The sequence below is a fragment of the Lipotes vexillifer genome, unplaced genomic scaffold (assembly GCF_000442215.2).
Source record: "Lipotes vexillifer unplaced genomic scaffold, Lipotes_vexillifer_v1.1 scaffold382, whole genome shotgun sequence".
Taxonomy (NCBI): domain Eukaryota; kingdom Metazoa; phylum Chordata; class Mammalia; order Artiodactyla; family Lipotidae; genus Lipotes; species Lipotes vexillifer.
In genome coordinates, this window is record NW_006780611.1 from 8,975,084 (window position 1) to 8,988,020 (window position 12,937).

A 12,937-nucleotide genomic window follows, 5' to 3' on the forward strand; every position below is an offset into this window, starting at 1 on the left:
TCCTTTGATTGTAACTTCTCAGGCTTTAAATCAACCCATTACTTGCAAGGGATGGTTTTCTTCACTTCCCTGAAGGACATGTTGCTTTGAAAGTCTCAATGTCTTTTCAAATAACCTGTCTCTGGGATTTCAACTCTTCTAGTCAATGCTTGTTCCTGTAATACCCATCTCCTATAACCATGTTATTCCCTTTGAAACATATTGCAAAGATTGTGTGTGTGTGAATTTACTTATGGAGGCTAGTTAACATTTCCTTAGTGCCAACTATAGACCAGACCCTGTGGCAAGGGTTGTAATGATGTCTCATTTATCCTCACAACAGCCCAATGAGGGAGGCATTATAGTCTCTCCATTCTATGGATGAGAAAAACCGATACTCAGAAAGTTTCCTTCTCTTGCAATGAAATCAGGTTTTAAAGAAAGCCGGGTCTGTCGGATGCATTTTCTTTAAAATAATACTTCAGATCCCAAACTGTTCCAAGAGCAAGAAACCCACCTCCAGTTTTCTCCTCCAATGCCCCCTGCTTCTACCCTCCCCCATCCCCAAATTCGGCCACAAAGCTCTACCTGCTGTATTAGTCCTGGACTCTAGGCTCTAATATCCCCATGTATAGTGCCCCCCCATCCTCCCCCCACCTTCATTCTTGGGCGGCTCCTGAGCTCGGCTGAAAACTGTGACATAGTAACATCTGTGAATAACAAAATAAGAGCATCCATAATAAGAGCCCATGTGTACTGAGTGCCTGTGGCGTGATTAGGAATGATGCAAGGAATGGGGATACATTATCTTCTCTAACCTTCACACCATCCTATGAGGTAGCTATCACTATTATCTCAATTTTAATGGGTGAGGAAACTGAGGATTAGAGAACTTTCCAAAGTCACATACCTAGGAAGTGTTAAGGTAGGATTTAAACTGAGATCTCTGCCTTTCAGAATACGCAGGGACCTGCCCATCAGATGCATGGTCTTGGTGGTTCGTGTAGGACCCGAGCTGCCCAGAATCTCTGGACTGGGGCCAATGGGGACCTGCAGCATACCTGTTCCTCCTGGGTCCTATCCCTCAGAAAGATCTGCTTCTGTTTGGAGATGGAAGTTGTCCTGTAGTAGTCCACCAGCTTGTTGAGGGATGGAAACTTCTCTGTCCACAGGAAGTAATTACCCTTGTTGTCTTTCATGACTTTGAAGTGCTGAACATCTCCCTCATGCCTAGGGATCAAGGCAAATCCAAATTGTCTATTACATGATGACCATGTCCTTGCCTCCAGGGCTGACTGCATCCAGGGATGCTGGAGTTCTGTTTGGGCAGGGAGCAGAGATATGGGTGGCTGGCCCATTCCTGGGCAGGTGGGCTGGCCCAGGCAAACTCCAAGGGGAGACCTGTGGGAGGGATGGCTGTGGACACAGGCTGAGCTAGAGGGGATTTTTTTTTTTTTTTTAACATGAGGAGAAGGTAATCTTTCTTCTGACACTGGAACTGACGTTTTATAAGAAAATAATGTTCCCAGTGCTTTAAAGACTACAAGGTCAAGGACTTTTTTTTACAATGTTTATTTGAAACATGGCAACACCTGAGAACTTACCAGGCTAAGGACTCTGCCAAGACTCAGAGGAGAGGAGTTTTTCAAGCCCTCGTTACCTGTCTGTTAACAGAAGATAGTTTGAACCAGCTCCTTTAAGCCCATAAACTACCCTGAGAAATCTGCCACGCTTTGTTCTCTACATAATGGGTATCTCTTGGACTTGTTTTGCATAAATAAGGTTGCAAAGTATTTTGAGCTTTTGGGAAAAAATGTGCTGAGCCTCAAAGAGGTGGAGGGGCCTTGTCAAGGTCACTGTGAGTGAGTGGCAGAGCTGAGACAAGGACCCGGGGTCTCTGATTCCAGTCTAATGAGCTGGGCCTGTCACACCATGCACACGTGCTAACTTCTTTTGTTTTTTATTATTATTATTTTTTCATGCTAACTTCTTTTAGATCAGCACCTTTGACACCAGCTGGACTCACAAGTGATGGAGCATGTTTGTACCAGGGATGGAGAAATTGGATTTTATTCATTGGAAAGAGGGGACTGGGCCTTTACTAATAGCTCCAGCCTTTTTCCATCACCAAGTCATTCTTGTTGGGATGTCAAGTTTTTTTTTGTCAAATGGATACACATTTATGTCTAAAAATAAACTGGCGTTAATGATACCAGTTGCCTGATGGCAGAAGAAAGGTCACAAACTTAAAGCATGTTGAACAGTAAAGATGCTTCGTTCTTAGGGATGGATTTCATGGTCAGTGTTCAGAGGGGACAGGAATTCTTTTTTTAAAAGTTTACTTATTTAATTAATTAATTAATTTATTATTGGCTGCATTGGGTTTTTGTTGCTGAGTGCAGGCTTTCTCTAGTTGCAGCGAGTGGGGGCTATTCCGCGTTGCAGTGTGTGGGCTTCTCATTGCCGTGGCTTCTCTTGTTGCAGAGCACAGGTTCTAAGCGTGCGGGCTTCAGTAGTTGTGACTCACGGGCTGTAGAGCACAGGCTTAGTTGCTCCGCGGCATGTGGGATCTTTCCGGACCAGGGCTCGAACCCGTGTCCCCTGCATTGGCAGGCAGATTCTTAACCACTGCGCCACCAGAGAAGCCAGGAGACAGGAATTCTGATCTTTCTTCTCATCTTTTGTGTGGGTCTCTGCTCATAGCCTGGTGAACCCATGCAGTGACCTCTGCTTAACCACCTTGAGGGTCGTAGCCAACACTTTGGCAATCATTGCTTGCTCTTCCCCTTTTGGCTGTGCTCACTCACATATGCTTTCTTCAGGGCAATACCACGTGGCTCAACTCACAGCCATCACTCCCCACATCGGGGTGAGGAGGAGGAAATATTCTTGTGAAACAATTATTCATCCACCACCTCTTAGTCAAAGAACTCAGAATGAGAAACATTAACCCTTTCACTCCCATGTGCTGAGAGGATGGATGTCAGGGCTGCAGTGGGTCATCTGGGTGCTGGAGAGAGAGTGGCTGGACCACTGTCTCAAGTTCTGAGAGGGGCAGAGAAAGGGTGTAATTCAGGGCTCCAGACTCTAAAGTCTAGTATTTCAGACCCCTAACAAATGCTAAGTGATAGAACTACAATTAGATCTTAATTATCTGTGCCCATGACAGAAAGCAGACGTATAAATAAATAAAAATGATTCTGCTTTGGAATGTATTATACTACATTTCTGCAGAAGAGGTAATACTGATTACAGTAACAGTCACCATCACGAGAAGCTGCATGGCCTCGACGGCAGGGGAAGACTGTAGCAGACGTCAAGGCTGATCGTTTTTTGTAGAATTCAATTTAATCAAGGAACTAGAAACCCTAATTCCTCACTGAAAAAGCCAGACTCAGCAACATCATGCAAACCAAAGGCACCAAGAAATGCCTTTCAGTCGAACAATTTGCTTGGTCTTGCCTCGAATTGTGGCCCTTAAGAAATAGGTTTGACTTGCAAGATTTATTAATAGAGCAAAATCTCATTAATTAAGACCTAACAAGTTTAGAATTTGTGATACATCAATATTGGCCTGAGCTAAAATTTACCATCACCCAAGATGTGAAAAAGGAAGGTTTAGTTAAGGGAAATGAAGTTTAAGTCAGCCTGCAGGGGCAATGCTTAGGAGACCAAGCTATTCTTGAGCACGTTGGGGGCACAAATGCATACAAATGGTTGACCCATTATTTTTAAGTCCTTCCTACTTATTCCTTACAGGACACTTTCTTTCTAAATAGTAAAGTGGCCTCCGTTTATTACCCGAGATTGGATTTATGAACTTAAAGCTGCACACCTTTCAGATTATATTGCAGAATCCAGACAGCACTTCTGGTCAGGTAACTTGACAGTGAGGTCTCCCTGTACAGGTTGCCGCGCCAACCCCTGTACGGCTATCACCATAATTCTTGCACTTTCGCATGTGGTCACCAAGTCCAACGTGTGACTTGAGATCCCCAACACGCTGACCACATGCCGTGTGTTCAGACTTGGGGCTTCTGCGTGTGGGGCTGTGTTGTGTTAAACTGAGTCACTTCCTCCCGGGGGTGCTGCACATTAACGAGACTTTGCTGTCACAGTCCCCCCACCCCAGGACTCCTGGGCTCTGCTCTGTTCCTGTCAGTCTTGCTGCATTACGGGGCGTGGAGGTAGCCTTTCGTTTTGTGCAGCCACTTACAACTACAGATGTGTCCTATGGCGGTGACTTGGGGTTTTGATTTTTCTCTACCCTTCTTCAAACAAGCATCAGTAGTGAAAGAAAAGGTTAAGATTGCAACCCCAAGGCGGATGGGGACAGTCGGGAATTCTCTTTTCCTTCTCCATTCCCACGCCTTCCACAGATACTCATCCGGCACCCACTGGGTACAGGGTGCTATAAAAGGCACAGAGACGAAGCTGATAAAAATCCTCTCTTTCCAGAAGCACCTGGGCTGGAGGGGGAGGCAGATGAACGCACATGTAATTTGGGCCACAAACTAAGGAGTTGTGTACGTGTGTTATGGAAAGAAAATGCACAGCATCACAGTTGATAAGATGCCTGGGCCCCTTGGCCGCCATGCTCCTGAGGAATAGGTCATGTTCAAGAGGTCACCTTGCTGCTTTAGTGCTTTAGTAGGTCAGGGAGGAGTCGGGAACAGCCGGTACCTGACAGATATGGAGAAGTCCCCTGGGGAGCTCTGGCTGGCCCGGATGATGAAGCAACCAACCTCCTTGCCCATCAGCAAGCTCTCTGCCTGGTGTCGTGAGAGGCCTTCGTGAAACCATCTATCAGGTGAGATAAAAGCAGATGATCTTGGTGAGGCGCCAGAGTGATGGCAGGGGTGAGGGTAGGGAGGGAAGGAAGTAGGGGAGAGATGACCCAAAGGGAGAGAGGCTGGGGACTGCTCAGCAGAGAGCAGACAGAGACCAAAGAGGGGCCAGGTGCTTTTGAAACTAAACAAACGCTCCAGCAGTTTGCAGGCGAGGCAAGTGAGTGCTCCCCTTGAGGCACTTCCTGTCCCGTCCCCCCCAGGAGAAGTCTCTCTCCTGCTTGGAAATCCTGAATCATGGAAATGTGCCACTGTACCAAACGCGACAGCGTGGGAGTGACTCACTGCGGGGAGTGGTTGCCTGCCGGCAGCTGTGAGAGGGATATCTCTAGAAAAGAACTGCAGGGACAGGGACCCCTTGGGGCACTGGGGGCAATGGGCAGGGCCTTGGGTGCCAGCTCCGGGCTGAGACCTTGGTGGCTGGGAAAGAGAGTCACAGCCCAGGGCCCCTGGGTGGCGTGGAGCGGGAGCGGCTGTGCTCCGTGCCTGGCAGAGGCTGCAGGGCACCCAGGGAGGCCTGCACACACACTTGGAAATAAGCGAGGCTGGTAGCAGCCAGAGAGAGGCGTCTACACAGCCAGCTCCTGGGCCCTCCCCAAAAAACAGGCTGGAAAATAATCTTTATCCTGGAAAAGAAGAAACCAAGGAAAAACTGCTTTTTCAGGCTGGCAGCCTTTGGAAGCATTGCTGCAGGGGGTACAGCGTATATGATAAAGGCCAAACACTTGCACAGGGGCAAGTCAAACAGTGGCTACGGCCACGGGGCAGGAGGCCAGAAACCTCTCTCAACCATAGAGAAGCGGAACAAGTATTTGCAATCCCTCAGCGGCCAAAGGTGGGGTGGTGTCCTTTTGCTGCAAGGTGGCTGCTCTAATTGCCGCCCCTGGAAAGCCAGTATGTGTGTCCCTTTAAGATGAAGGTGCAACAGGCCACAACTTTGGATTCCTTTGTGAGCAGTTCCCTGTGCTCTTTGGAATGTAGGAACTGAACAGACAGGGGTGGCGGAAGAATGTCCTTCCTCCAGACCTGGGACTTGCAGGGGAAGGTTGGTCGGGCTCTGAGGGGCCGGAAGCGGAGGGTTTCTGCCAGTCATCTGCCTGGAGATCCTGCCAGAGTGTCTGCCATACAAACCTACCGTGCTGATGACTGGCCACCACAGGAAATGTAATGGGGAGGGGAAGAGAATGGGACCCCCTCCACAGCAGCCATCCTCAGAGGAGATATCTCGGAAGAGGCGGCAAACAGTGAGGGGACTGTTTAGAAAATACACACTTGTCCTCCATCTGGAATTTGATAAGTGACTTCCCTCAAGACTTGCAAAAATGTCCACACACTGCATATGAAACGAGTGCCAGGTTTTCCTATTACACATCGTTCCAAAAGCTATTCATTCATAGCTAACAGCTTTTATTAAACATCTACTCTGTGCTGAGCCTCCTTCTGGGGATATAGCGGATGCAGTGGTGAGCAGCACAGACAAGGACCCTCATGGAACTTCTTATATTCTAGTGCGGTGGGGAGAGACACACCATAAACAACAACGTAATTAGAATATTAGGTGCGTCAGCTGATGTAAGTGCTGTGGAGGAAATGAAAACAGAGGAGGGATGGGGTGGGGGAGTCATTCAAAATATGGTGATGGGGGGCGTCTCACTGGGAGGGCGACATTCTAACTGTAAAGGAGACGGGGGAGGCCGAGGCGAGGAGAAACGGGCAAAGGAGCTGGGGAAGGAGCAGCCAGGGTGGCGGGAAGAGAACCAGGAAGAAGGTTGTTCTGTAAAAGCCAAAGGAAGAGGCAGAGGCTCCCCACATCCAATTGTGCTGACGTGATGGCCTACGATCGGCCACTGGGACCAGCAGTTCACAGTGCCCTTGAAGTTGTGTGGGTTCCAGGGAGAATGGCAGGAGAGGACTTTAGGACGGCAAATATAACGATTCTTTTGAAAAAGTGGAGTCGTAGCTGGAAGGGGGTTCGGGATCGAGGGTTTTGCTGTTTGGTTTCGCTTTTTGGTTTCTGGTAAGATGGGAGAAACTGCGGCATCTTTGTTTGCTGCCGGGAATGATCTGGCAGAGGGAGGCAAGTTGATGCGCGAGACAGGGGAGAACTTCTGCTCGAAGCGCAGACGGTTCTTTCCAAACAACTGCAGGAAAGGCAGTGTCTGCGCAGTTGCAGGATGTGGGTGGATGCAGCGAGTCAGCTTGGGTGGGGTCGAGGGGTTTTTCTGGGGGCCTCCGCTGTCCTGGAAGCCAGGCCATCCGCCGAGAGCGCGGTGGAAGAGGGGCTGCAGGTGTGCCGTGCTCACCTAGAAGATGACAGGGCAGCCTCAGGGGCTCCCTGGCTGAGGTCAGTGGTCATTCTATTGGTTCAGTGGTCACTGCTGGTTCCTCACCATAGTCACCAATACCTAACAAACCTTTGCTCTTCAGCTAGACCCTGACACTCACACAACGTTAGATTTCTATCTCACCCCTGTGGTCAATTCTTGAGACGCACGTGACCCAATCTCAATTTTTCGTTTCCTCTTTATGGAGGGAATTTCCCTGACCTCTCTCACTGGTGTGAACATGGTTTCAGGAAGGCCGAGAGCTTCGTCCTCCTGGTTGGGATGGTGGGTGGGTTGGGAGATAAAAGAGAAGAGCCCTGAAGGAGCAGCTGTTGAGGTGGAGTGGCCGAGAGCGCCCCCCAGCGCCACCCCCGGAATTCTTGGAAACCCCATGGTTGCAATTATACAGGAAGTTAGTTTATAAACTTAAAAGAGGTGATTCTTTTTTTTTTTTTTAAAGATGTACGTAGGCCTCTCACTGTTGTGGCCTCTCCCGTTGCGGAGCACAGGCTCCGGACGCGCAAGCTCAGCGGCCATGGCTCACGGGCCCAGCCACTCCGCGGCACGTGGGATCTTCCCGGACCGGGGCACGAACCCGTGTCCCCTGCATCGGCAGGCGGACTCTCAACCGCTGCGCCACCAGGGAAGCCCCAAATAGGTGATTCTTGCCCATGGTATAAAATTCAAACAAGAATGCTGTGCAATGCGAATCTCCCTCCCACCCCTGGCCTTCAGCCGCGTGGTTCCCTCTCCAGAGGCAACCACTTTTGACAGCTTCCGGGCTGTGCCGGGATAGTTTTAGTGGCTGCTGCAGTACAGGGGAGTGTGTGGGGCAGGCCCATCTCAGCAGGCTGGAAATACTTACTCAGGAAACTTGATGTCTATAAAATTCTTGGGCACGTATCCTTCTTGGCTCTTAAGCTCTGCCTTGAACCACTCCTCTTGGTTACTTAAGATCTATAGGGAGGAGGAGGAAGGACAAAGACACTGTGGGGAGGACTCCAAGGAGCGGGAGAAAGGGGTTGCAGGCCAAAGAAAGCGCTCTGGGATTTAGAGGAAAATAAGCCGAAGAAGCCACACAGCCACTCGAGTGGGGAGCGGCTGGCTTATCTTTGGAGTTTGGCTTCCCTTGACCCCAAGCTGTTTCTGTCCACGTGGGCCACCCACTCATATGACCCCACCTGTCCACGTGGGCCACCCACTCATACGATCCCACCCTGGCGTGGCCTCCCAGACTCAGGGCTCAGGGGCTTCCCTGAACCCCTTTTCTCCTTCTGTTTGGGAGATTCGTGTCCCAGATCTTAGCACTTTAAGCTCCTTATCTAGGCAGGTAGTTTCCCCTTCTCTGCCAGGTAACAAGGAACCTTTTACAATTTTAATTTGCTCTTCCTTTTTTACACCAGCAGATTAAAACGTAAACATCAAGGGGGGCTAGCTTTGAAAACAGTAACTCTTGGTGTTCACACTCCATGTTTTCACAAAGAGTTTGGACATAACTCAACATACCTGGAATGCCTTTTCTAAACTTGCTTTTAGACCCAGATCATAGGCAAAACCAGAAGTTCTGTCTCATTACTGTAGGGTCTTACCTCGACCATGACCCCAAATGTCATCACCTGCCCTGATTACTCATATGACCCTCCAGACGTGGCTCTATGTGGCTTCTGGTTATTTCAGAAAATCTTTTGCCATCAAAAGACAAATATTTGCCCCCCCCCCCACTGAGAACGTTTCTAAAATATGTAGCGCAGACTCAACAAGAATTCAAAATGAAGATGGCAGAACAAAAAGATGAGAAGAAACTTGGCGATGTCATGGAGCCGCTGAATTAGCCACCCAGGAGCCCTCCTACTTCTGGACTTTGCAGGAGAAATTATAAATCTTCTGTTGTCGTTTAAGCCAATTTTAGTTTTTGTTTCTTGTAGGTGAAAATGTCATGCAATAATAAAGAGGAAAGCAGAAGATGGCTAGGAAAGGTTGCCCAGAGGAGAGGCCATCTGGGTTGCCCAGGCGGCAGTGAAAGGAGTTGCCCAGGCAGTGAAAGGAGTTGCCCAGGCAGTGAAAGAAGCTACCCAGGCGAAGTCTGATGGCAAAAGAACTACCTCTGGGGAGTGAGGAAGGAAGGTGCATTCTGGGGACAAAACACCTCAGTCAGGGGGCAGTTTAGATTGTGACTCCAGGAGAAGAGAGAGGGGAAACCAGGGGCACGGGGCCTTGTAGCCCACGTTGAAAAGCCTGGATTTTTATCTTGAAATGTATGGGGAGCCATGAAAGGATTTTCAGCAGGGCAATAGCACAGTGAGAATCAGAGTTAAGAACGGCATGCTGTATCAGAGCGTGAAGATGGATTGGGAGGTAAAGTCAGGGGAGAAAGTGTAGGAAGACGCGTGTAGCCATCTAGGCAAGAGACGAAGGGGATCTGGCCTGAGAACAGGTGAGGACAGATTTCAGAGGAATCAGGAAGCACAAACGGGCAGGACTTCCTGATTGTTCGCAGAGCCTAGGGAGAAAGGGGATTCTGGGATGGCTCCGGATTTCTGGCTTGGGAGACTGAGTGGGTGGCGATGCCTTTACTAAAATAGAAAATACAGGAGGAGGAGCAGGTCTGAGGGAAAACTCACAGACTTCAGGTCGCCTGTACGGGAATCAAGTTGCCCCGGGACGCTCTGAGAAGGAAGGATTAGCGAGCGTTGGAGATGTATGTGGGGCTCAGCGGAGAAGTGGGGGCTGGAGCTAGATTTCGGAGTCGATTCATCCAAAAGTGGGTGGACTTGAAGCCTCTGGCTTCTCCCTCCCAGAGATGGGAAGAGAGCTGAAGAGAGCTAAGTAATTGAGAAGCAGGGTTGACCTATTTCTAATATCGTTCCTGAGTTTGGGATGAGAAGGCCTGGGTTCTAGCTTGGTCCTGTCACTAGCTGTCTGACCTCAGGCGAGTCAACTACCATCTGCAAAATGGGGGCAATAAAAACTGGCCGGCACCTCATGGAGCTGATGCAAGGATCAAATGCGCCCTGGTACCTGGACGTCCTTCAGAGAGTACAGGCTGTGTTTTTAAATATAATTCTGTAAAATGTGATATTCTTATGAGGGAGAACTCCAGCTCTGAAGGACACGGAAGGGTTTATAAGTTCTTTAAAGTGTTATATGTGTATGTTTTGAATGTAATCACGTGTTCTGAAGAAATGAAAGTGTGTCCCATGTTTGAGTTCTAGAATTGCTGAGAAAAGAAAACTCTATAGTTTCTGACATCAAATGTGACTGTTGGCATCACTAAGGGCGTGTGGGTACGTGTGTGGTGAGGGGCCTGTGGGGAAGGTGGGAAATCTAGGTCAAAGGAAGAACCAGGGAGCTTAGCAGCAGGGCCTGGCTGCACATAAGGAGCACGGGGGCATTTCGCTCTGCGCCATCTCCCCCAAGTGTAAAGGCTTTGGAATTCCTTTCTCCCGTCACATGGAAAGGCGATGTGCGGCTTGGGTAGCAGCAGTCAAGTATGGGGTGAGCAGGGATGAGGTAAAAGAGGCCATTTGGAAATCGATCCTGCACGGTGAGAACCACACTTCGCACTGAGCTCTCTGACCCCAAACCGGCTGTAATTTTAGTAATCGTGGCTCATACCCATCTAACCCCTCTAGCAACCGAAGATTGTCCCACGACGCCAGCCATTTTCCCCACCGCCTGGTGCTCGGTCGGCCTGAGATCATGTTCCTAGAGAGGCGCATTTATAGGCTTTCTGTGGTGTATAGAAGGCAAGGTTTTAAAAAGATCTCGTTTTCTGCAAAGAAGTCTTTGGGCGGAGGGGTTTTCCTCCTGCCGTTGTTGGCTCAGGGCCCATACTTCCTCTCATCTCTCCATCTCCTCTGTCCCCCTGTCTCTTTTCCCCATCGTGCGGAGCTGGGCAAGTTCAGCCTAAACGCATGAGGTTTTACCCTTAGCTTTGCTGTGACTTAATTCTTACAACGTTGCCTACCGGAATCATTTTCTGGGTTACATGGCCTGAGAATAAGTTAGACGTGGGAAGAAGACAAAATGTACGGTTGGGTGAATTTTAAAATTGGATGAAATTATAGCTCTTAGAGGCATAGCAGAAATCTGAAGTGCTGAAGATGTTAATTACGTAGGTCTAACTCTGGGGGCTTTTCGGTTGCTGTTTTAGTAGGAAGAAACGGGGTCGTGTTAGACGTATTACAGAAGCAGATAGAGATGGCCTGGGTCGAGAGACATTTTTTAATAATGACCGGCAGATTAGAGTGGGAAACGTAAGTTGCGAGCTGTGTGCAGCTGCGGGTCCAGAGGGGCTGATGTGAACACGAAACATCCAACCCCTGACTTTTGGAATGTGTCTCTCACAGGAGAAACGGGATCGAGTCATTTGGCCAGAGTTCTGTGTCCAGCATCTTGTTCACCGTTCTGGGATCAGCATCTAGTGAGCACCTGCTGTTTGTACTTAGGTGCTGGGAATGCAGAGATGAACAAGCTGGGGCCTGCGCCCCGGGGAACTCAAAGTCGGCAGGGGGCGGTTGATGGTGAGCAAGACATTTTGTGTACCTTCTAATGAAAATGTCTGTTTAGTCTTTTAGCGCTAAAGGCCAAACACGAAAGAACATTCCATGAGTGAATTGCCGGGGCAGTTAAGAGCTAGCCTTGAAAACAATTTCAAAAAAAAAAAAAGAAAAGAAAAGAAAACAATTTCCAGGATCCTGGGGCTTGTTACCCATCTCTGAAGGAGAGGGTTGTACGTGGAGTTGTACGTGGAGACCTACAGGCAGGCCCACTGACCACCATGATACAGACCTTCTGTGAGGCTCAGCCGACAAGCCCCCTCCCCTTTCCTCTTTACCCCTGTGGCTGCAATGGATAGAATTTGAAAAGAAGGAGGGGTCTGGCTTTCTGATGGAATTCTAAATGAGTGTGCAGAAACGCAGTTAACAATTCAAGACATATGTACCGAGCCCCTATCTGGGGCCGTGACTTGTGTTAGATGCTGGGAATATACAAAGATGAACCTGGCAAAGCTCTGCTCTCACACCAGAGGAGGGATCACCCATTCGCTCATTCATCGAATGTTCATCGTCTTTCTGTTGTTCTGGACACTGAGGCAGGCCCGGCCCCAGCCTGTGCAGAGCTCTGGGGAGTGGAACAACCACCATGTGCGCGGACAATCAGGACGGCACGGGGCAAGGGCCGCAGTAGAGGTGGATACTCAGGGTGCAGAGAGCCGAAGCTTGGCCTGCTTGTAAATAACCGTCCTGTGAGGCGGGGGTGTGAGTGCCTTGAACAGTGTGTGTGAAATGCTGTGGAGGAGCTGAAGAGGGAGTATTTAATCTACCGGGGTGGTCAGGAGCAGGGAGGATTAGTGAGGGTTCCCCGGTAGAGGTGGTCAAATATGTGTGTGTGGGAGAAGGGCATTCAGAATACGGGGAGAGCCTGAAAAAGGAGAGTTTGTATATTGCAGCGTGACCTGGGGCATTTCATACGCAAAGATGTGTGTGTGTGTGTGTGTGTGTGTGTGTTGCATGTGTGTATGTATATGTGTACGTATGTGTACATGTTCTTGCACGCGAGCATGATGAGGTTGGGCAGTAGGCTGGGGCCAGATGGCTTAGATTTCCATCAACTGGTCATGAGGAACCACTGAATGCTTCTGAGTAAGGAAGTAATATTATCTGATTTATCTTCTGGAAAGATCCTTCTGGGACTGGTACGTAGAATAAAGGAGGAAGAGACGGGAGGCAATGAGATAAGTCAAGGGAACATAGCAGTAGTCTGAACAGTCAGAGGCAGCAGGAA

General features: G+C 49.1%; 1 protein-coding gene across 1 annotated transcript in view; it reads right to left on the minus strand.

Annotated features, from left to right (window-relative positions):
- The window catches only part of GRAP2 (GRB2 related adaptor protein 2), an 18,269-nt gene that overhangs the window by 3,258 nt on the left and 2,074 nt on the right, over positions 1–12,937 (minus strand). Inside the window, exons 2-4 of the mRNA XM_007453993.1 lie at positions 8,016–8,107; positions 4,663–4,782; positions 1,041–1,209 (exon numbers count right to left, since the gene is read on the minus strand). Of these exons, the coding sequence (XP_007454055.1) occupies positions 1,041–1,209; positions 4,663–4,782; positions 8,016–8,107 (381 nt within the window). The remainder of the gene's footprint in view (positions 1–1,040; positions 1,210–4,662; positions 4,783–8,015; positions 8,108–12,937) is intronic.